This window comes from Mirounga leonina, unplaced genomic scaffold, assembly GCF_011800145.1.
Source record: "Mirounga leonina isolate KUSES-001 unplaced genomic scaffold, KU_Mleo_1.0 Mir_180, whole genome shotgun sequence".
Lineage (NCBI taxonomy): Eukaryota > Metazoa > Chordata > Mammalia > Carnivora > Phocidae > Mirounga > Mirounga leonina.
The window spans coordinates 5607025-5632439 of NW_023270469.1; the positions used below are offsets into that span (position 1 = coordinate 5607025).

General features: G+C 41.5%; 1 protein-coding gene across 6 annotated transcripts in view; it reads right to left on the reverse strand.

Moving 5' to 3' along the window:
- CDH13 (cadherin 13) overlaps positions 1-25415 on the reverse strand; it is a 1404901-nt gene that overhangs the window by 766013 nt on the left and 613473 nt on the right. For all 6 annotated transcript variants that reach the window (XM_035024712.1, XM_035024708.1, XM_035024709.1 and 3 more), the window contains one exon: positions 21831-21942. In XM_035024712.1, the coding sequence (XP_034880603.1) occupies positions 21831-21942 (112 nt within the window). The remainder of the gene's footprint in view (positions 1-21830; positions 21943-25415) is intronic.

The window sequence follows — 25415 nt, forward strand, 5'->3', positions numbered from 1 at the left end:
TGATTCCCCACGTCCCCCGTGCGTCAGCTCCTCCGGAGTCTGATGCAGGGGTGGAGCAGTGAAGAGGCTGGAAATGCTTTTGGTCATTTTTTTCTTGCCTCTAGTTAATCACTTCTTGTCTTCAAAACACGTCAAGTGATGGTTAATAATAACATCGGTGCTTATGGTGACCCCAGCAAACACTGGTTTCATGCTTAATGTGCGCTGCTTACTTAGTGCTCTGCGTTTTATGCATTACTTCATTTAACCTACAGCAGACAAGTAGAAACATGTATGATTACTATGCTCATCTTACAGATTAGAAAACTGAGGTTCAGAGAAGCTACAGGTAACTTGCATGTGGTCACACCGTTAGCAGTAGAAGAACATGGATTGGCCAAGAACTGTCAGCCCTGCAGGGCTGCCTCTCTAGGGGGCTCTACCCACCAGGTGGTGCCAATGGGGAAGAGAGACTCAGGGACAGAAAGGAAGATGAGCAAATACCCAAGCTGTGGAAGTTTCTGAAGGAAATACAGTTTGGTTTTCTTTTACTTTCAAAAATAAAAACTTTGTGGAGAAAACAGATGACAAACCTTCTTGGACTCACTAGGCTACAAAAAAAATAAAATATTTAACTAAATTAACATTTAATAAATAAGCCTAATATTAATGTTGAAGAATTTCCAGGGGAGTCTATTCTAGCAGGCTTTTAAAAAAAAAATACAGCATTTCAGATCTAATTGGTTTTACATTTATATTGTATTGCATTCTGCTCTTTTCACTTAGCATTCGATCGTGACATTTTCTCCTGTCTTTAAATATTTTTCAGAAATGTATTTTCAGGGCTACATAATAATCATATGGGTGTATCAGAATTTATGTAACTTTTCCATGAGTTGTTTCTGAATTTTCCCTATAATGAATTATGTTCTGAGTAACATACTTGTACATAAAAATTTTGAATCTATTTTTTAAATTCTGGAAGTTTTAAATATAGAGTGGATCTGTAGAACACACTATCAAATGTGGTAAAAGAAAGCAAAGCAAACCTAGAGAAGAGCATGCATTGTCCTTAAGTGACTTTATAAATCGATCACCATTGACACAGACACTGATTAAATGATATTTCTTTTTCGAGAAGTCTTTCTCAACTCGAGCATTTACTCTTCCTAGAGAGTTCAGATTGAATATGTAATACCAAGAGCAAAGGGAAGAGCATGTGAGAAGGGGTAAAGTTTTGTTAACATTGCCTAAAGTATCCAGCCCCTCCTCTTGTAAGTGTTGAGGATCATCAGCTCAACACACCTTCAAACATCATGTGCTCCAGCATGTCCACAATTAATTTCCACTTGCAAATTCCTGAGATGGATCCTGCCTTCACTCTCAAGAGTTTGGATGGATGAGTCAAGAGAATTGTTTTTACGACCTTGGCATTTTCTTTATCATACTCCTTTAGAAAACTGTAGTCTATCTTTCTTCAGTTTTTAAAAATCACTAAAAACGTTATGTCCGTCTTCTGCTTAGAAAAATATTTATATTTTTATACATTAAAATGCCTCTGCTTGATAATACTATAAAGACTTTTATTCAAGATGGCAAACTAAGCTGAGAACTCACATATAACTAAATTAATACAACCGTAGATGCCTAAGAAGACACACACACATAAATAATCACACATAAAAGTTAATAATAGGATACCTGAAAGGTAAAACTCCTGAAGGATAGAAATTAGGTGAGATTACAGATTAAAAAAAAAGAAGAAGAAAGAAAGAAAGAAAGAAAAGAAAGAAAACACAGTGAGTGCTGCTTCAGAAGGTGGGGGTGGATACAGGGCGCTGCCATGCTCAGAAGGGGCGGACACGGGAAGAGAAGGGGGTATAGGGGCCACAAACCAGGGCACAGCTACAGTACCACGGGGGGAAGCAGTCTTCATCCTCCTCCCTACACTTGCCAGGTCAAAACACTAGGAAGTGGGTGTCTGTCTCCAAGAGCAGCAGTAACTATTGGGAGCTGGCTCAGTGGCTACCAGATGGCTTTGTTTTCTACCAAACTGGAGTGGATGCTGCAATGCACCTGTCAGATTTCTCTTCAGGATGGAAGGATTTATTTTCCCAGCCTTTGGGGACAACCTTCAGCCGTCAGCCGCTCTATGGAATTTCCTTGGCTGAAGACAGTCTTTTCCCCTAAGGTCATATTTCTTTCCTATGGCCCACATCCAGTGACAGGTCACCATTGAGCTATAAAGGCCTGGCTCTCCCACCAAATTCAAGACACTCTGAAGGGCCATCCTGGCTACAGAATTCTCCAGAAATTAGATGAGCCTTTGGTGAGACTGCATCAGAGCCCTGTTTCTCTTCTACCCAGTCCTGCTCCCTTTCCTTCCCTTCCACATGTCATGACCCTCAAAGCACTCCCTAATAAACTTCCTGCACACCAATCTCCATCTCTGAGTCAGCTTACTGGAGACCCCAACCAATCACACCACCCAAAGTTCAGGCTTAGGCCCTCCTGCAAGACACAGAGACAGATTGAAGCCTTAATAGACCCAAACACTTCCATATGTCATAGAGAAGCCCAGTCATTGAGTCACCCCTGGCCATGGGCCTTTTCCAAACATATTACACAAGAATAAAAACAATAACAACAAAACACTGGATACTGATGTTATATATAGTAAGACAACCGCACATTCCATGTTAAAGAGTTGACATAAACACAGCGGGAAATCTTTCCTAAAGAGGGTAATGCTTAAAGACTTTAAAAGTGCTCTCAAAGACTTCATCTCATTGGATCTTCATGATCCCATGAGCTGGGCATTATTCAATCTGTTTTATAGATGTAGAGACTGAGGTTCGGACTGTGGACTCTTGCACACGAGGCCAGGAGTTGTATCTAAATCTCCTCAAGGACATAATAAAAGTAGAGTTGACCTTAGTATCAATGTTAGTATTGAAGGGATGATCAACATATGAAATACAGCATCATATTGATATATAATAGAAAAGTTATTAATTTGTAGTTATAAGAAGCTTTTCGCTGCGGTGAGCATGACACGCTTGCTAATCGGTACTCTTGGCCATTGATTTAGGCTATTAGAATAGCAGCTGGCCTTCTTCAATCAACCAAGCAAGTGTTATCCATAACCAGGATGGACCTGGCAAAGGTCCAAAAACAAAGCAATTTGCTACTTTCCATTTCCCTAAATCCATCACCAAAATAACAGAGCAAACGCTCCCATTCAAATCACTTTTATATATGCTCAGGCTGAACTGGATGAAGGCCCTTGGCAGGCAAAACATTCAGTATCCACTTTAGTACTATCAATATATGAAGCAATCAAGCCAGGCTGGTACTATGTAAATATAATGGCAAACATTTTAATAATAAACTAAAAACATTTGGACCCCTCAACCAGACACCTGTGCCCAGAGCCAGATTATGGGGTTAATCATGTGGGTAGGAGGAGAAAGAGGATGCTTCACTGAGGAGGTGAGTGCCTCCCACTGCAAAGTGGAAAATACTCAGAGTAATCAGAAGAGTCTGAACATAATCTGTATGTATTATATCTTTTATTCACAAAGCTCAAAGTGAGGTTTGGAAGCCCATTATTGAGTAGCATTAGTTGATATAAATAACTACCATTTACTTAGAGTAGTTGTGTGTCAGCCTTAGATTTACCTGCAGCCGCTCACTGAATGCTTGCCTTTTAGAAGAAACAGAAGCCCAGAGAAGTTAAGTCACTTCCCCCAGGTCACAGAGCTACCAAGGGTTAGACCTGGCATAGAAATCCCAAGTGCTCAGATCCCAGAGCCTGGGTGTTTGCCTTTCAAAGATGCTATAAGGACCAGAGCTGGGATGGTAAAAAGCATGCGCCAGGCCTGCTCAGCTTCAGGCAATGCTGGCTCCTCTCCCTGGAAAAGTACAAAGCTGGTGGGAGCTGACGAGGTAGAACATACATTTTGCTGCCTTTTTAAAATGCTCAGTAAAATCAAACCTGATCTTTTAAATGTCTCGATCCCAGATACTCAGGTGATACCTAGATGGACATAAATGCTGAAGATGGGAGTCTTGGTGCTTTGGACTGATAAAGACAAAAACACCAGTTTTGTGCCCAGTTCACCAATAACTTGTAAATTCCCATGTCTCCCGACTCCCTGCCAATGGCCAGCCTTGATGCCTCCAACTCCACTCAAACCTACCTGATCCTTTAAAAAATTCTGACCAGGACAGGCAAGCTGTCTGAAGCCACCAACCCTCAGGAGGGGTTCCAGAATCAATCTCTGTTCTCAACTCCTGGGTAACGGTTATATAGTGGCTTCCTGCCTTCTTGTAAGCTTGGATCTGTGCCCCAAGCAAGAGGGACCAACCTCCTGAAATTTACCTGTGTACCTTTCTTCTCAGATTTTCCTAGTTGACCTCCCCTGCTCTTTTGCCAGAGGCATCTTTTGCCTGAGGGAGGATGAAAATGTTGAATCAGGAATGCAAAGAGAGTGAAAGATTTAATATTCAGCCTAAGGACTTCAGCAAAACAGGAGTCTTAAAAGCCAGACTTGACCGAGAGAGAAAAAGACTTTCTACTTTGCAAACATTTTACTGGAAGCCTTAGGTAGAGCTAAATCAGGATTTCATGGAGGAGAGGTTTCCGCCCACCCTGAGACCTTTTAACTTGCCTAAAGGAGACAGGGAAGCTGCTGGAGAGGGAGACACAAGGGAAAGTTCCCTGGGTCTCAGAGAGTCTGGCTTCTGAGCTTGACTCCACAGCCCTTATGCGGCAGAACTTATTTTAAATGTGTGAATATTTCCAAGCATTTTACTCTACCTTATTTCCTATGAGCTCGGCAGAATGAGAAAGACCAAAAAAGAAAAGTATTTCCGCTTTTCCCTCTCCTCAAGAAGAAAGGCAAGGTTTGGGTCTCAGAGAGGCAGGGCTTTCCTAGCCCCCAGTTGAGAATGGAAAGGTAGCCTGTTTCTGGGGTGGAGGTAGGAGAGGCTCTGCAGCTCAAGAGAGGATGGAATGAGCTCTTTTTGGACCGGGAAATGGTTAGGTTCTGAGTCTTGTCTGAGGCATGTCCACATTGACTCTACATTTTTCACAGTTTAAAGGTCTGAGAAGGCCTTTAGTTAACAAACAAATAAACAAAGAAAACCCCAGCATTCCCCAAACTTAGCTAACTCAAAATATTTTACCCACTGTGCATTCCTATTGCCATTCTGTAGAACAGTGTTGCAGAGACAGAAGTTTGGGAAATGCTGAGAGCACAAACAACCAGGGACTGAGAACTGAAACCACCCACATCAATATGGCACAGCTACGAAGAACCAAGAACTAAGACCACCGTCAGGTCAACTGGACGTAACTGTTTGTTCCCAGAAAACTTTGCCGAAGAAAGATAAGACTGAACAAGTGAAAACCTTCACTGTTTGTTTCAGGGGGGAACAGTCTGCCCTCTAAGGCTTTTATCAAAAACAACTTAGAGGACTTGATTCACGACTTACCTAGAAACCTTGCTGTGCCACGCCTACCAACACTAAATGAGTACGTCATGAACTTTACCCAACGTCAGTTTCCTACCTTAACTCACGAGAGCCTGGACCGTCCTTGCAAGCCCTATAATATTTCCATTCCGACTTCCACCTTCTGAAACGTTGCTAAGATTCTATTAAGGTGGTGTTCGTTATGAAAATAAGCTTTATTAAATGTACCTGTGCTTTATTAACTGAGTTACCAGGTGGTATTTTAGGAAGTTGTGCCTTGAGCAGTTGGCCACCTGACTGAAAGGCAAACTGTGGGAGCCCAAGTGATGCTCCAGCATGGTGGCTCATAGATAACCTCTCCCGTGCTCGAAACCCAGCACGGCCCTGGTCCCCTGCTTGTTTGGGCGATAGCTCTCAGAACTCAGTAACTATATGGAGGCCTCTGCCGTTTGTTTGCTTGAGAGCCCTTTCTTTAGGGAATGGGCCTCTAATTAGTGGACCTGTCTCCCAGATCACAGAGTGGGCTCTCAACCCAATGCCATGTCTATCGGCTGGCTTCTCTTCCAACAATTTGAATGAAGACACCCCAAACTGGAAGGTGAGTGGAGCTCTGCTACTCCTATAAAGGTATGCAGAACTAAAAGTGTGGTCCACAGACCAGTGCCCAAACTCTTTTAAAGGGCCCGTGACAAGATAAGCTCAGCAATTAGACGATGGACTCTGAAAAACAAACAGGGTTCTGGAGGGGAGGGGGGTGGGAGGATGGGTTAGCCTGGTGGTGGGTATTGAGGAGGGCACATTCTGCATGGAGCACTGGCTGTTATGCACAAACAATGAATCATGGAACACTTCATCTAAAACTAATAATGTAATGTATGGGGATTAACGTAAGAATAAATAAATAAATAAATAAATAAATAAACAAAAAGATAAGCTCAGCAATTAAAAGCAATTTGATAGAGTAATATTATGTCTATTGCATCTAGTTTTAAAGCTTGCGTTTTGTATGTCTTTGCTTTATTTTCATTTTTTAAAGATTTTATTTATTTATTTGAGAGAGAGAGCACAAAAGGAGAGGGAGAAGCAGGCTCCCCACTGAGCAGAGAGCCTGACACGGGGCTAAATCCCAGGACCCTGAGGTCATGACCTAAGCCAAAGGCAGACGCTTAACCGACTAAGCCACCCAGGTGCCCTGCTTTATTTTCATTCTCATAGCAAAAATTTTTATTCTATTGTGAAGAAAAATTGTTTAAAACTTGAAAGTAAAGCAAAATGTTGGGTTGGGGGCAGGGATGTTTTCAATGTCATATATAGGCATTACCTAACAGGCCCATTCAAGGGTTATTTGCTTACCTAGGAAAATGTAATTTATTCACCTTGTGAAAATGAATATAGAGAAACCTAACACAGACATAGAGTCGGGGGACTCAGTAGGGGAAGTTCTCAGACCCTACCATTTGTGGTCAATTGCAGACCCAACAGGAAGAGAGCCTATCAGGTAGACTCTACCCTCTCATAGGGGGAAGAAATCTCCCCACCCCCCAACAGCCCAGCCAATGAGAGACAAACTTAGCCAATGAAAAGCCACCACACTTCCAACTCCCAGTCTGCTCCAATGGCCTTTTGGTTTACAACAGCCTTCCCAACTGCCCCCCCCATAAGAGAGTGGTCCCCTCCTTTGTGCTGTGGACTTGCCTGTGGCTTTGTCACAGCTTGCTTTTCCTGAATTGCAGTTCTCTGCTATTCCTGACCTTTTTTTTTTTTTTTTCCTGGTGAAGTAACTGGCAGTTTGATTTTTAAGGTTAACGTTCCATTGTTTACTATTTATTGAAGGTTTCAGATGTAGTGAAATTACATGTTGATTTGTAGATCTTTGTATAGAAGAGCTACCAGTAATGTTTAGCAGAAAGGATAGCTCCGAAGGTTACAGTTACTTGCCCTGTAGGACATTAACCAGCTCTATGTGTAAACTAGTAAGACGATTCTCTTTTTTGTTATTGTTATGTTATGTTAGTCACCATACAGTACATCATTAGTTTTTGATGTAGTGATCCATGATTCATTATTTGTGTATAACACCCAGTGCTCCATGCAATACGTGCCCTCCTTAATACCCATCACCAGGCTAACCCATCCCCCCACTCCCCTCCCCTCCAGAACCCTCAGTTTGTTTCTCAGAGTCCATCGTCTCTCATGGTTTGTCTCCCCCTCTGATTTCCCCCCCTTCATTTTTCCCTTCTTACTATCTTTTTTTTTTTTTAACATACAATGTATTATTTGTTTCAGGGGTACAGGTCTGTGAATCATCAGTCTTACACAATTCACAGCACTCACCATAGCACATACCCTCCCCAATGTCCATCACCCAGCCACCCCATCACCCCCACCCCCCACCACTCCAACAACCCTCAGTTTGTTTCCTGAGATTAAGAGTCTCTTGGGGCACCTGGATGGCTTAGTCGTTAAGCGTATGCCTTTGGCTTAGGTCACAATCCCAGGGTTCTGGGATCGAGCCCCGCGTTGGGCTCCCTGCTCAGCAGGAGGCCTGCTTCTCCCTCTCCCACTCCCCCTGCTTGTGTTCCCCCTCTCGCTGTGTATCTCTCTGTCAAATAAATAAATAAATCTTTTAAAAAAAAAAGTCTCGTTTGTCTCCCTCTCTGGTTTCATCTTGTTTCATTTTTCCCTCCCTTCCCCTATGATCCTCTGTCTTGTTTCTCATATCACTGAGGTCAGATGATACTTGTCTTTCTCTGATTTACTTATTTCACTTAGCATAATACCCTCTAGTTCCATCCATATCGTTGCAAATGGCAAGATTTTTTTTTTCACTGCTAGCAAGCCGATTATAACATTTCCTCATTATGAAATCACCTACAAACACCTAGATCATCAAATGTTCTTTGAGTCAGACTTACCTTATTGGTTTGCACGTTAATTGGTGAGTTTGGACCTGTATTCACTTTATATTTCTATAGGAGTCATGTTTTTAACTTACTGAAAATTATATTTCGATAATTATTTGTTATTTATTTATTTATTTATTACAAATGTATCAGCATTGAAACAAAAACTGATCTTTTCACTATAGAAAGTCTAAAAAGCACTGTCTTAAACTCTCTCCGAGTTCCCCTTGCTGAAACTCTTGGTGCTCCTTTACTCCTGTCCTTTTTGAGGCCTCCTCATTCAGGTCTTTGGATGAACCTGTGAGTTCCACAATTTCTTCCCATTAAATCTTTTTCTTTAAAATTTTGAGTTGGTCACTGTTTATCAGAACTGATAAAGTCACTGAATTGTAATTGTAGCTGACAAAGTGCTTCATAACAGAGAACAATTTAACCTCTCCCTAGGTACACAAAGAGGCTGTACCCATCACAAAAACGTGCCTGATCAAAAATGTACATGATGAGAACAAAAAGTTTGAATTGGCCTACCCCAAAAGCAAAGCAGGAGACTTTGGACATTAAAAAAAAAAAAAAAAAAAAATTACGTACATCTTTATCTTAGGCCTTACCTACTCTCGAATGGCCTTGACCTTGCTCCAAAATAAATAAAACACCTGGAAGCTTGATCAGAGCTGCTACACACTGGGCCCCAGGCCTTTCCCTTGGGGCTGTTGTTCTTCCATCCCTCTTGAGTATGGCAACGGCCTGGTTCTAGCCCTCCCCTCTGTGCCCCTCTTGACACGGGGAATGACCACTGGGTCACATCCCCATTGGCATCCACCTGACAATCCCAGTTGCCCCCTACCTCAGTCCCCCCTATTCTTAGTCTTGTCCCCTTCCTCGGTGCCTAGAATGTGATGCTGAATCCCTCTCCCAGCCTGGTTTATCCCTACTCACCCTCACTTTCTGTTTTTAATCCGGCAAACTTTCTTCCACTGAAAAATGCAGAGCTAACCATATTCCTTGGAGGTTTTGACTCATATTTTGAACTGTTTTTCAAGCACTAATTATTTCTTTCATGTTATTCAGAATCAATGTTCCTTATTTGGAAATTCTCCCACCCCTGTGGATTTAATGTATACATATGAAAATTAAAACCACTTTTAGCTAAAAATAGATCCTCTGGGAGGGCTCCGGAATCAGCTGACAAGCACAGTTAGGAGGAACCTGGATGGCTGACAACTGTTTTGGCTTCAAATGGGAATGAAACAGCCTGGTGCAGCGGTTGGCCACTTTTCAGGGGTGGCCTGCCAAGACATCATTTACTAAGTTGCTCACAAGCAGGAGCGGGTCGTGGGGGGCAGCTAGAACCTGGGGTCGGAGCCACTACCACACTCGGCTGCCCCAGAAGCAGCTGACATGTGAAGAGGCCAGCTCAATGTTCTAGCCGAACTGAGGTCTGCAACTTTTCAAGGCACTCTTCTCCTACGGAGTGCAGTCTGCAGTTCTGAACTCCAAGAGGCTCAACATACCAACAGCGTAACTCATTTGGCACGAAACCCAACCTGAACTGATGTAGTGGTCCTTATTTATCCTACTTAGGGTAAATACCCATCTGTTTTACTGCAAAAATATCTGTTTTATTACACAGGGCTGCCCCATACACCCCTGGTGGAGTTGTGTAATATACAGCATATGCATGGTATTAGCTCCCTAACTTGCCGAACATGCCCAATCTAAGGCTGGGAAGAATCCCTTCTCAAATGCTTTTCAGGGAACATCCTTTTAACATTTCGCCCAAAGAGACCAAAACATGAGTGGTGTGTGTGTGTGTGTGTGTGTTTGGGGGTGGGTGGGATGGCACATACCCCTAGAACATGGAAGTGCCTACCAGGGAGACCTGGAGGCAGGAGGAAGAACCCGTGTTCTATTTCAGAGGAGGCAGGCTTTGCTCTGTGCCACCTTTGGGAGACGTCAGCACTGCCTGTTCCAACAGCATCATTCCACAAATATTCCCCTCCCTGGCCTTATTCTTTCAAACGATAAAATATACCAACCTTTATCTAGAGTTTGCATGTAGCTGATAGTGTCCTAACAGTTTTGCCTGTGGTATCTCGATGAACCCACAAAAACATCACCACCATTTTACAGATAAGGAAACTGAGGAGCTAGAGGTTGACTGGAAATGTCACCATTGTAAGTGATGGAAGCAAGCAGTCCAACCCAGGCGCCCACACCATTGGCCCTGTGAGGCCCTCAGGGACACCCCAATCTGTTTGTAATAAAAAGAAGAGGAGTGATTCTGTGGGAGGAAACTGGATATAGCTTTTCATATGGAGAGAACTCATAGGGTCGGGAGATCAGAGTGTGTTTTTCACCATTGGCCCTTCTTCTGAGATGTCGGATCCTTTAATCAACCTTCATGCTCTCATCTGTAAAATGGGATTTATAATCGTATCTTACAGAGCAGTTGATTTGATTAAATGGATAAAACGGTAGCCCCTTCCCTAGATCAGAGAATCTCAAATGGAAAGACCCGTTCTCATCTTAGGGCTCCTGCATTATGTGGCCCCTCGGCCTAAATGTTCACCAACCCAATCGTCACAGGGTGGACCCCGGCTTCTAATGCAGTTCTCAGCATCTCAGAGAAAACTTCTTGGTGGCCCATTCTATAGCAGACATCCAGAAATCTCTGTCATATGACTTTGTCTTATTTCCTTCCTTTCATCAGATTTTCATGTCTTCTTTTCCTGCGTTCTTAGGTGTTTGTTCCTATCGTGTCTGTTTCTCTCTCCACAAGAATGAAAGTTCCAACATAGGAGGCAATTTTTTTTTACTCTGGTTCAATTGTAACCTGTGCACTTAGTGGAGGGTCTGGTGTAAGATAGGTGACCATTCTGTGTTTCTTAAATAATTAACTAAACGGATAGTTGGGAATCCACGTATGTCATTTCCTTTCCTATAACCTATTTCTGTCTCCAGAAGGAGAATGCGAATTTGGTCAAATACCAAAAAATGCTTGGGGAGGGGCACCTGGGTGGCTCAGTCATTGAGCGTCTGCCTTCGGCTCAGGTCATGATCCCAGGGTCCTAGGATCGAGCCCCGCATCGGGCTCCCTGCTCCGGGGGAAGCCTGCTTCTCCCTCTCCCACTCCCCCCACTTGTGTTCCCTCTCTAGCTGTCTCTCTCTCTCTCTGTCAAATAAATAAATAAATAAATCTTTTAAAAAAATGCTTGGGGATATTTTGACTGACAAGTATTTGTACCTCTTGCCCTTTTGCTTTCAAGCCAACAAAAATTTCATGAAAATTAAGATGAAAGAGACAGAGGGCACCACAATAACGAGAATGGGTGTAGATTTGGTATGTTACAGGATAATAAGATCTTCTGCTTTCTCAAACTATTTAAAGCCATGCTTCATCTTTCGTACTTTCTGTTTTGATACCTTACTCATTAAGCAGCCCAATTCATGTGGTTCTAATATCTTAAATTAGGAGATGCTCCTGTAATATCCGTATGTTCCTGTATTCTTCCTCTCTTAAAGAAAAACAGAAATAAAAGAGATTTATACCAGTTACAGAACTGTGTGAGCAAAGATACACTCAACAGGTTGAAGAGTGAGGCCATATGGCATCATTTTGAATTTGACAGTCTTAATTAGGCAATCTGCTCACCAGCATAACCAGTGAGAAACCCAGGCATGATGGCTGTCCTCATCCCCTGCCACCTAAGATACATTTCCATTTGCGTGTGTGCTGGGTTCTAAAAACCCGTATGCACGGAGCACAGCCTGCAGTCAGAGAATGCTGGTATGGAAAGGGGCCTTAGCAGCAGGGCAGAACTCCTGTACAGTGGACTTCTATTTCTGCCGGCCCGGCATCACTCCTTTCCTTCAAGGAACAGCATCTCCACTTCCCCAGGCCTGGCCAACAGAAATACCACATTTTCTTGGACACTGTGATTGGCTTGGGGATAGGCGCAAGAGCCAAACCTGACCAAGAGTGTTAGCCATGAGAGGTTTGCCAGAGCACTTGGAAAAGAGATGCTCTGGGTTGTGAATTTGGAAGAATAAAAGTCTGGGGCTGCTGGTGACCCTCTTGGAGGGAAGCCCTCTGAGAGTGGGGGATACCAACACTTCAGAAAGCAGAACTGAGGAATGAAGGGTGATCCTGATGACATCATCAGAGCCTCTAGACCCTGGTGTTCCTGAAGCCAGTTCAAGCCTCAAAAACTTCAATCATGTGAGCTGATAATTTTATATGTTTTTGCTAATGCCAGGTGGAGTTGGGTTACTTTGGATCACAACCCAAACAGCTCTGGTAAGAATCAGACTAATATACCCTTATTATACAAATGGGGAAACAGAGGTCCAGAGAGTAAAGGGGTCATACAAGTCAGTGAGCTGAGAGAGACTCCAATGATTATGCATCTCTTTTAGAAAACTTCTAGATGTCTTCCCTAGTCTAGACCCTTGGATTTCTCTGGGGCTCTGCTCCCACCCTTATTTCATATATAGGTGCCCCTCAATCATGCTGTCACCTCTCCTGCCACCTCTCCTCTGATTTACCTCCAACCATCCCCATCTCAGAACTTCTCACATGGCTCCATGCCCGCCCCAGCCCTCCCCACTCTTCCCTCTCATTCGTCTATTCTGAACTTCTAGAAAGCTAGCCACACTGTCTAATCACTTGGCCCCCCTTTCACACATTACGTGCATTAACTATTCAAAACATTGAAAATAGATTTCAAAGTCTTAATTGATGGCAGCCAGCTCATACACTTCCATCTCTCAGCATTGTCTCTGCTTCCTTGACCACCAAGAACAGCTACTATCAGTAACAGCAGTGGTTTGATAGAAACAGCACCTGCAGTTGGTCTTTTGTGACATATCATTCGATCCACTCACCAGTCTCAGGAGCAATGGCGACTTCATGGAGTGAATTTAGATGTCTATAAGGGGCAGGCAGAATGAAGGAGGAAGCCAACCGATGACAGGAAGACAGTAGAGATTGGAGGGCCACAGGGAAGGCCCCAGCTACAATTATTGATGCACTAACTTCTGGCAGCTAACATTCTAGTGCTTTCTATAGACCAGCCACTATTCAGAACCCTTTACAAAGATTAACATTTAATTCTCAGAGCAACCTATTGAGGTTACTGCCATTATCATATTCATTTTATAAATGAGGGAACTGAGAACTAAGGCCCAGTGAAGTTTTTGTGTTCCTCTAACTTTCCAAAATTACTTAGCTGATAACGGGCAAACCCTGGATTTGAACCCAGGCAGCCCGCCTCTGGGGTCTATATTCTGGAGGTTTAATCTTCCAAAAGTTACGAATTTTTAAAAGTGAAATTCTCAATGTTGTCAATAAATTCTTTTCACTAAACCTTTTTCATTAAACACTTCCACACTGAGCAGCCAGACAGGACATATCTGTGGGGCAAATTTAGCCCAAAGGCTGACAGTGTGATTTCTCGGGTCTATTTATTTCTTCCATTCTGCTGATAAAACTTACGCCACAGGGGCCCCATCTACATGCCTCACCTTCTCAGGCCCTCTCACTCCACTACTTGATATGTTTCCCACTCTTTGAAACACAACATAGCACCCAAGTCCAATGGAAGGATCTCTAAGCACTTCGTCCTATCCCTCTCCAATATGTGTTTGTGTTCTTTTTATTCTGTAGTTATTTACCACATCACCTTACATTTATGAAATAAGGTAGTTAATATGCACTTTTGAGGATTAGAACAATATTAATTGACTGGATTATTAGACTGTTACAAATATGATGGTGGGGTGGAAGGGCAAACCTGTAAAAGTATTACATTTCTACAGGACTCTAAATATAGGAAAAAGCCTCATTGATGTAAATAGGAGTCCACATTCTGACCCAAAATATAATCACCTTCATAATGTGGAGTGAATCAAGTGACATCAGAGTAATATTCCTTGGCATATCATAACAGCTTAAGTAAATATACCACTTGAAACTCTAACCATATTCAGATCTAGGCAGACTCCAGAGCAGGTGATGTTAAACCATTTCATTAATCATTTAATCAATCTCCCAACTTGAGGGCAAATACAAGTTAGTAGTGCAAAGTACAATCAGAAAATGGAAAAAAAATTATCATTTTTTTTAAATCACTAAAACTAAAAACAAAAATAAAAGAACTTGGGAAGTGTTCAAGGATAGAGAATATAGACAGACAAAAGCCCAAGTGAGCTTAAACTCAGGAAACAGGCATTTCTCCACCTGCCAGTTGGAAAGTTCATCCATTTATTACCATCCAAATGAAATCTTTTCAGCAGGGTCAAAAGGGCCTTTGTTTTGACATTCAATTCACTGGCGATGTATTTCCTACGTTAGGATGCAAAACACCTCTCACACTGCTTTTTCATTAATTGCCTTCATTTTTCAAGTTCCCTGTTTGATTTATAGTCAATTAAAAACACCCTCAAAAGCCATGGCTCATGTATGTTAAGTACAAATACGATTAATGCAACACCATTCACTCCATGGATGATCGGACCACTTAGTCAAGGTCATTGTCAAGGTGGCGTGACCAACCAGTGTCCTGGTGAAAGAAACCCATGGGGACGGTGGAAAGCCAGGAGTGCAGGTCATGGACACTCTTTCACTAACTGGATCTATTCGAAACAAGGAAAAAGAGGTACTTTTTCTGTATTTTTTTAATATTACAGAGGAAGAATGAAACTTGGTTGTGAACAGAAAAACTATAATGCAGCAGAACTTCTCTATCTTCTCTATCTCATCCAGGTTGATGAAAATAGATAGGAAAATGAAGTGGCACATTTCCTTGATGTGTCACCACTGACATCAACAAAAACAATCCACTAGACTGAAGAGCTCTGGATAAGAGCCAAGGGACTGGAATCCTGGGTTCAAATCTTGATGCTGCCAAATATGAGTGATACGACCTTGGGTAAATTGCTTTGACTAGCCCAGCTTTAGTGTCTTCATCTGTAAAATGGGCATATGAGATTATTTTATCCCCTAAGGCCTGTTATGAGGTTCAAGGGGACCCTCCACACTTAGAGAGTGCACAGTAAATGCCAGCTATGAAGGCCATGGATGCCACACTGATCAACACTCATGGTGCATTTTACAAATCCCAACATCTGTTCCCAAGGTATGCAAACTTTTTACATTTTCCAGAAATGCTCTCTCTCTTCTTGCTGTCAGCATGGGCATACAGACCATCATAAGGAAATCCCTTAAGACTTATCCCTGCCTCTCTAGAAAACAAACATACTGAAACTTGAGAAGAGTATCAGAAAAGTCAATAGGAGAAAAGTAGTATCAGCCTAATGCATTTGACATGTGATTTCCTCCTAAAATGAAGTAAATAAGGACATTTGGCACATTATCTTACAAAAGAAAATTTACTCAAATTAAAGAACTGCCTTCTCTGCTGTAATTAGTCCTTATTCCTGTTTCACTTGTTTTTTAGTGCCAAATGATCTTTTATTTTTATTTTTCCCAAATGACCTTCTAAAAGAAAATTCTAGCCAAAGTAAATGGTAGTATTCTCCCTCTGTCTCATCTATTTGCTTTTTTTTTTTTTTTTAATGTCCAGGCTTAGAAAAATGTTTAAAAATACAATCTCATCAATCCAAGATAAAAAAAAAAAAATCTACTGGTCCATGAAGTTCAAATCCTAAAATCACTCATTTCTGCAGATTTTTAATGTCCATGATTTATCTTCTTTCAATCCCGGATTATATGGCCATTGTAGGGACACTGAACCTACCTAAGGTCAAGGATAACAGTAGTAACAATCAGAAATAAACTTTTATTCTGTTAGGTCACTGGGGTTGTTTGATACCAAGCCTATTCTAACTAGTGCAAATGCGTTATTAGAAGTGTAATTATATAGGTTGTACAAGTCAGGAAAAGACAGATGTTGGCGAGGATATGGAAAAGGGGAACGCTCTTACACTGTTGGTGAGAATGCAAGCTGGTGCAGCCACTCTGGAAAATAGTATGGAGGTTCCACAAGAAGTTGAAAACAGAACTACCCTACGACCCAGCAACTGTACTACTAAGGGTTTCCCCCCAAAATACAAATGTAGTGATCTGAAGGGGAATCTTCACCCCAATGTTTATAGCACCAATGTCCACAATAGCCAAACTATGGAAAGAGCCCAGATGTTCATCAGCTAATGAATGGATAAAGAAGATGTGGTATATATAGACAATGGAATATTACTCAGCCATCAAAAAGAATGAAATCTTGCCATTTGCAACAGTGTGGATGGAACTAGAGGGTATTACGCTAAGCAAAATAAGTCAATCAGAGAAGGACAATTATATGATCTCACTCGTATGTGGAATTTAAGAAACAAAACAGACGATCATAGGAGAAGGGAGGAAAAAATAAAACAAGATGAAATCAGAGAGGGAGACAAACCATAAGAGACTCTTAATCATAGGAAACAAACTAAGGGTTTCTGGAGGGGAGAGGGGTGGTGGGATGGGGTAACTGGGTGATGGACATTAAGGAGGGCACATGATATAATGAGCACTGGGTATTATATAAGACTGATGATTTGCTGAATTCTACTTCTGAAACTAATAATACACTATATGTTAATTGAATTTAAATTAAAAAATAAAACTGTAATTATACAGGTTGTATTTTAGGTGAACTCAGGCACAGCAATTTCTCTCTGTGTGTCTGTGTCTGTGTGTGGGGGCGTGGGGGTGGCATCTATGAAGAGTAATCCAGGAAGGATAAACAGTAACAGGTAGAAAAGTGCTGGTCTAATGGTGCCTAGATGGCCATTGGGGTGTCCTTTCTGGACTCTGGAAGTTGCAGATATCTCCCATTAATATAAGCTAGAGGGTCAAGAGTATGGATCCCCTCAGCTAACTCGATTATAGATCTCTCCATGAGGCTAGGAAGATGTGCTTGAGCTGATATGGCCAGGGCAGAATAGTCTGTTCTGTAATTTTGCAAAACACAAGATAGTCAGTGGCTTATCACCTGGTCCTTTTCCACCTCAGCTGGATGGCTGGTCAGTTTTCCAAGGGTGCTTATTCTTCTGAAGCCCAGGTGTCAGCTGGGAGGGTGTAACCAACATCACTATTCAAATCTCATGGGGCCAAGATGATAGGTACCAGAATCACATGATTTTCATGTTACAGAAGAAGCAACAATACTAATCCATTAAGAGAATTCTGGGTGTTGGAGGCCTCTAGGGATCCCCAACCACAAACCCCTCAAAGATTCTGCCCTGAGTCCAAAGGCCTTGAACGGATGTCTCCTGAGTTTCTGCCTTCCAAGCTGTCTTCCCCTTTCTTCTTGCACTTCTCATAAAAAAAATGGGAATAAGCACATCTTCCCAGCTCATTTTTCAAGACTAAGATGAAGGCAGGAAACTTTTGTCCAAGTTATCATGAGTTGGGGGCTTTGCATCACACTGTGAAAGATACAATGAAAGAGCTCCCCTGGTTACATTACAAGAATAGTGGAATACCATGTTTTGATCCTAGAAGCTTGTTGAAAAATGGCCTTTTAAAGACGAAAGCAAGCTACTTAGTGGAAAGGAGAGTAGAATAAAGAGTTATTTGGATGTGAAGAAAATAAAAGGCTTTAGAACAACTGAAGGAAAGATGTATTGGAGTGAACAGTGAATAAAATATTAGGGAAAGAAAAGGAGTGGAGGTGACCATTAGTAACAGTTAAAGTAGAAAAAGATAAGTCATTGAGAATTGAGGAGAAAGATGAAAAAGGATAAAAGGAAATATTACTATCTGAACAAAGAGCAGGAAGCTGTGGACAGAATAAACATTTTCTATAGCCTGCTAAAAGCTGAACCCAAAATTGGTTGAATATAAGTCTGGGGTATGAGCAGACATACTGTGTCTGTCAGGCAAAGAGATAACACTTTCAGATAACCTTACAGAATCGTGAAAAATGTAGACATCCACTGATTGATTATGCTATGTTTACACCTTCCGCAAGACAAAACATTATAGTGATTGGAAACCAAAGATCTTAAATATTGCAAAGATAAAGCAAAACTGGAAAGTACAAATGCCATAAGCGGAGTCCAAGAGATGTTACTAGCCTGGTGTCTTTTAACGTTTTTATTACCTAAAACATCAGCTTGTATGTATATGTCGCTAAAATAATTCTAACCATTTCCCACATCTTGGCATGCAACCTAAGTATCTAAGTATTTTCAAACTTTCTGGTTCTGTTTAACTCTTCTCCATTTTCATCCAGACATTAACCTTGTGTCAATATGGCCTTCATTCTGAGAGCACCCACCACTCAGTGGTTTCTTGGTTAATCATATTTTCAGAGATAGAAGGGTCTTATGTTCATGAACAGACATTTCTGCAAAGAAGACATCCAAATGGCCAACACACACATGAAAAAGTGCTCAACATCACTCGGCATCAGGGAAATACAAATCAAAACCTCGATGAGACACCACCTCACACCAGTCAGAATGGCTAAAATTAACAAGTCAGGAAATGACAGTTGTTGGTGAGGATGAGGAGAAAGGAGAACCCTCCTACACTGTTGTTGGGAATGCAAGCTGGTGCAGCCACTCTGGAAACCAGTATGGAGGTTCCTCAAAAAGTTGAAACTAGAGCTACCCCATGACCCAGCAATTGCACTACTGGGTATTTACCCCAGAGATATGAATGCAGTGATCCGAAGGGGCATGCACCCCAATGTTTATAGCAGCCATGTCCACAATAGCCAAACTATGGAAAGAGCCTAGATGTCCATCAACAGATGAATGGATAAAGAAGGTGTGGTATATATATACAATGGAATATTATGCAGCCATCAAAAAAACCCCAAAATCTTGCCATCTGCAATGACATGGATGGAACTAGAGGGTATTATGCTAAATGAAATAAGTCAATCAGAGAAAGAATTATCATATGATCTCACTGATATGAGGATTTTGAGAAACAAGACAGAGAATCATAGGAGAAGGGAGGGAAAAATGAAACAAGATGAAACCAGAGAGGGAGACAAACCATAAGAGACTCTTCATCTCAGGAAACAAACTGAGGGTTGCTGGAGGGGAGGGGGGTGGGTGGGATGGGTGTCTGGGTGATGGACATTGGGAAGGGTATGTGCTATGGTGAGCGCCGTGAATTGTGTAAGACTGATGAATCACAGACCTGTACCCCTGAAACAAATAATACCTTGTATGTTAGTAAAAAAAAGTAAAATAAAAAAATAAAAGAAAAAGAAAAAAAAAAAGAAGGGTCTTATGTCGAACCCTAGGAAAATGCATGAAAGAAATGGAGAAAGAAAGGGGAAGAAGGAGAGGGAGGGAGAGAGTAGGGGGAATGTTCGTTGCCTGGGGGGTAGGTTCATCAATACTCAATACTCCTGGCTTTTCCTTTCCTCTGGAATAGAGCAATACATTGCTATATCTTCTGGAAATCCAGATTTTCCCAAACAATATTCAATAGGCATTCTCAAGGCTATGGAAATTTTCTTCTGCATTCAGGCACAATTAACCTTATTTGCAGGGTCTAACTCATAACAACCCATGTTCATTGCTTTGAGATGAACTCAAAAGCATCAGACCAGATGTACTCTTTGTATTTTTTACCCTAGTAATACATATGAACCTACAGTTTCACTGAGAGGGGGCTAGTCAGATTTTGCTGATCCAACAATTTACATACAAATTCATACCTAAAATTTTAAATATCCTCAATTCCCATATCACTGCCTTTTTCTGAACGTGCTATCATTGATAATCAACCGAGTTCCATTTAGCATTTACTAGCTTACACAGAACCAACAACCATAACCCACTTAATTACTTAGGGGATTAAAAAAAAACACAGACACACACAAAACTGTGATATTGGAATATACAGTATGGTCTAGTTTAAATTAAAAAGATCCCCCAAAGTATGATTGTTTCCAGCTTCTCAGCGGTGAATTAAAAGCTGTTTGGTGTCGTGAAGATTACAGAAGCAATCACATTTATGGGCCTGCTTTGCATACCAACTCTATTAATTTCCATACTCAGTGTGGCTTCACATTTCTACCCATGTTAATATAGATGCTGTTTGGGATAATCGCTTGCAAAAAAAAAAAAGAAAGAAAGAAAAGAAAAGGGAGACACAGAGAGAGAGAAGGAGAAGAAGAGAAGAGATGAGACAAACAGATGAGGGGGGAGAAGAGTCAGAAAAAAATGGTTCTCTTAAAGTTCCCTTTGAAAATATTGATTCTGATAAATAGGAGAATCAAAAGACAAATAAGGGTTCCTGATGGCCTGACCCAGGAATCACACTCAGGGATCAAATTAACATGAAATCACACATTGGAATTCACTTATTGTGACAGTTCTGCACCTTGTCATTGCAGACTCTAATTGCCAAAATGATTCCATTGGTATAATTGGATCAAGATGTTCATGGACTTCACCTTGGGTAGCTCCCTTGATGCTCGGCATTGCATCTTTATTACTGTGTTCCTTTCAACTCTTCAAATGTGTTCTAGCCTCAAAGAACAATCCAATCAAGCAGGCTGGTTTTATTTTGTTTTTCTGGTGTTATTTTCCTTTTCTTTAAACACACCAGCCATAGAGCAAGGAATGAAGGAACGTGGTTAGCGTGGAAGGCAAGCCTGAGACCGTAAGGGCAAATGCACAGTTATCTTCCCTAAAGGGACCTGGGAGCATCTGAACAAATTAAACCACTGTTTTCATATTCTGCATTCCCAAATGTTAAAGAATGGTGTTCAAGAGCTTACAATTAAATGGTTATTTGTCTACCATCAATTTTAGATTCTACTGTGCTAAAACTATGCTTGCTATGCATTTAGCAATGCACTCCATGCCCTCATAAAGATAAAACAATATGATATTGGCATTAAAAATAGGAAGAGATTATAACCACAGATCTGAGGGGAGCATATTTTAATTGGAATTTGGGGGGATATGAGTTTACTCCACAAAATAGCCAGTAGAGGTTTTGAATCTTTCTGAAGACCCTCTTATTAGCCTTCAGAAAAGGAGTTTTGAATTCCTATGACCTAAAATTCCCAGAAGCCAACGTCCCGCTCTCACCATTATTTTCATCTAACACTATGCACAAGGAATCCCAGTAAAACAACAATCCTTGGGAAGGCATTGGTTTTGCTCTTAGGGAACTACCCAGGGGAAATGGATTTAATTTCCTTTGCACAGAGTAGCACTCACATTGGAGGCTGATGGTCTCCTTTTCTGGGACCAGTGAGGAAATGCTCACCAATGATAAAATACTCAAAAGAGATACACAACCACTTTATTCACCTCTCAGCCGACAAGGCTCTAATTCAAGAGCTTCCACCCTGGGTCAAGCAGTGACATAAGAAAAATGATCAGAAAACACTTAGCTCAGGGAATGCCACATCCTGAGACACATTCTTAGACACTGGTGAATTCAAATATGAGAACAGGCCCAAAGAATCATCAAGTGATGTTGCTTACAGTTTAGAATCACCTGGTCCTCGATGAACTGAGCTGGCTGATTGATATGGAACACTTTCTGCTGAAATCCAGGCGCGCAGTCCAAATCTTCTGCAGATGTTAGCAGCAGCACCTGAGAAAAACCAAAGCCATCAATATTTTAACAGCGGCTTATGTGTTTGCCCTACTAACTTCTACCAAATCTGTGACTTTTAGAAATGAGCTGAGGTTTTAATTTCATTTCCCAAATGAAGAGGTAAGTTGATGCTTCTCCTGTGGCTGCCAACAATTCGCTTTGGCAATGAGATTTGGAAAACACGCAAATGGGAACAGCTGCTGTAGTTTCCATCAGGTTGCTGTTAAAGAAATAACTTTGTCAGATTTTTACACCTGCTAAGAATCTCACCATGGTTTCTATGTGTGAAATTACATTACAAAAACAGTCAATTTCATATGATGCCCGAGCTAAAACCAACTTCACTGTCATAGATGAAAAGGAGCAGTGCCATATATAATGAGGAGGAAAACAGAATATTCCATTGGAAATTACTTCCCAAAGGAATTCAGAGCCCACTAGACCTTCACAATCCAATATGGTGGCCACGAGCCACACTCTGCCACCAAGCATGTGAAATGTAGCTGGGCAGAAATTGTCAGTATAAAATACATGTTGGATTTTGAAGACTGAGTACCAAAAAGAAAAATAATGTAAAATACCTAATTTAATAATTTGTATATGGATTACATGTTGAAACAATAATATTTTACAGACTGGACTAAATAGATATGTTATTAAAGTCAATTTCACCACTTTGTTTTTACTTTTGTAAGTTTGGCTACTAGAAAAACCTAAACTTTACAATTGCTTCCAAAAGCTCAGCTTTGTCTTTGCAAATCCTTGGAGTGCTTCATCCTGGAGTCAAAAATCTAGGCTATATGTTTTGGAATATAAAAGTATGTGACACACCCTTGGACAAGGGGTAATTTAGTATGGTAAGAAATAGTCAGGGGTTTACTAGGCAAAGACTACAAGCCCTGTAAAGATAGGAGTTACTTCTTTTTCCCCAACTTTGGTACCAAGCACCTACTGCATATATGGACACAGAGAAGACTCTCCATAATACTTAAAATGTAACTGCTAACATTTTTCAGCCTTTACTACATGGCGAGCACTATGCTAAGTTTGTTATATGCATCATCTCCTTTAATCTCTACCACAACCTATGATGTATTTAATATTTTATAGGATACATTTTACAGACAAGGGGCCTCACATCCTAGAGAAGCTAACACATTTGCCCAAGATCGTGCAGCTAGGATGGATGGGGCCAGGATCTGAATCCAGGCTTAAGTGTCCTCTGATTTGGATCATTGTGAGAGCTCCTCCCATACCCCTTAGGCTTTCCATGTCATGGGGCAGGATTTTACATTTTTTTTGCCTGAGTTGTTTCTCTGAAACCTGGGGAAGGCTGTTTTAACAGAGCTTGGTGCCAGCAGAGAGTGTTTGGAAATTCATATTCTCAGCAGCAGCCCTTGACCATAACTGATGAGAATCGGTGCACAAATACCCCAGCTCTCTCACCCTTCAGGAGAGACATCTTGCAGGCAAGGGTTCTGTCTCCCTTTTTCCATGTGGATTTCAACTCCAGGTGCCCACAGTGGCATCTGGCTTGATAACTCACCCTCCATTCACTGCCTCTCCTTCCCTGGCTCATTTTCTCATGTCTTGTTGGTGTTTTCTGACACCAGCCTCCAAATAAAACTACTTGCACTCAAATCCTTGACTGAGTGCCTGCTTCTTGGGAAACCAAATTTTGATACTAGGATGCAAACTCTTAACCACTGTTCACAAGCTGTTGAAGAAAACTCATTATTATCCCCACCAGCAAATTCACAAGAGGGCACAAAAGGTTGGAAACCAGGGACCCAGGGCTTCTCTCTAAATACCAGGCCCCTGAAATGCAGTGAACCCCAAGGAATGAGAGCGAGAATTAATCTTTGGAGGTTCATGGTATGGCTGGACTGAGGAATATCAGAGAAATTGAAATGGGCAAGTCATCACCCTGACCGACATCATCTTTCAAAAATCAAAGGGGTTAGGATATTATAGTTCCCTATCGGAGCAGTTCTGCTTGTGAAACTTTCCCTTGCCTCCAGAGCAGGCTCTGGTTAGATTGCTTCCAAGGCAATCATAATGCTGACATCCCAAGTGGCACACACACAGAATGCAGATTCAGGACTCAGAATAATTTGCACGCAATTTTGCAAGCAGAAAATCTGTAACTGGCCAATGCTAATTCAGTTAAACATTAAATGGTCAAAGGTGGCCTCCAGGCACCCTGAGCCTACAATTATACCTTAACCTTCTAATCAGCTAATTCTGCCCTCAACCCCAGACCAGTAAACCAGTCAGCCCCTAGGAACTAAGGAGATGCCATTTCTCTAGCGATCCTGAGCATAAGAATCCAGAACTGGTTGAGAGGTTGGTTGAGTGGAGCCCCTGTTCTGTCCTGATTTCTTGGCAGGCTCTATTCAGGAATCCTCAGGAGTCATAAAGGAAAAATAAACGTTTTCCAACAGCTGACCATCAGGGAGGATGGGAGTGATGAGAGGACTCCCAGAGGCTCAGATTTTATTTGTAAATTCTTGGGTCCCTCTACCCACCAAACTTATAAGAAAAAAGCATGCAGCACTCTCCTGGGCAACTTGTGACTTAGCCAAGGAAGAACTAGTCTGTCCTCCCTGCATTCATTCATTCACTTATTCCCCCAAACTTATTAATCTCCTGGGATTCAGCACTTTGCTAGGTGCTGTTCTGGAGCTTATATAGAAGCATAATAAGCCAGTAATTAGAAGCACAAACTCCAGAGGTTCAAATCTTGGCTCTGTCCTTTACTGACTGATAGCAATGGAAATATGGAGAATAAGACGTGCATTGAGAGGAGATACATGGATTCAGTGGATGGTGCATCTAAAACAACTACAATAGGGGTGCCTGGGTGGCTCAGTCAGTTAAGCATCTAACCCTCCCTGCTAGCTCACTCCAGTGCTCTCTCTCTCTTTCTCAAAAAAAAATTAAAAATTTAAAGAAGCCAACAACTAGAATAGTGTCGCACAGGATAAGTGGTCAGCAAGTGTCAACTGTTAATGTGGACTAGAAAAGGTGACAGGCATTAACAAATCATAGTTCAATTAATTAACTAGAATTTTAACTTGAGAGGAAATTGTGTCTTTGAGAGCATGTAAAAGCCAGGGACAAGGAGTTTAACTTCATCTAGGGAGATCAGGGAAAGCAAACCCACAGAAGGGACATTTCTGCTTTGATCTCAAAGATGGCTCAGAATTAGCTGGATAAATGGAAAGGAACATAGACTTGTCTTTTTTGCCAACACACTTTTTGCTTTCACGTAAGTTCCTTTGTGTCTGTCTGGGTTTCATGTAACAGATCTCTGAAATTAGAAAATTGCATTTAAAAAATAATCCAGACTAATTCAAGGCTTCCCAAAAGCTGAGCGTCTGACTGGGCAGTAGTGGTAGAATATATTACTTACCGCTATCGCCCCTTGAATTTTCAGCAGAATTTAAGTAGTATCTGTGCATGAACTT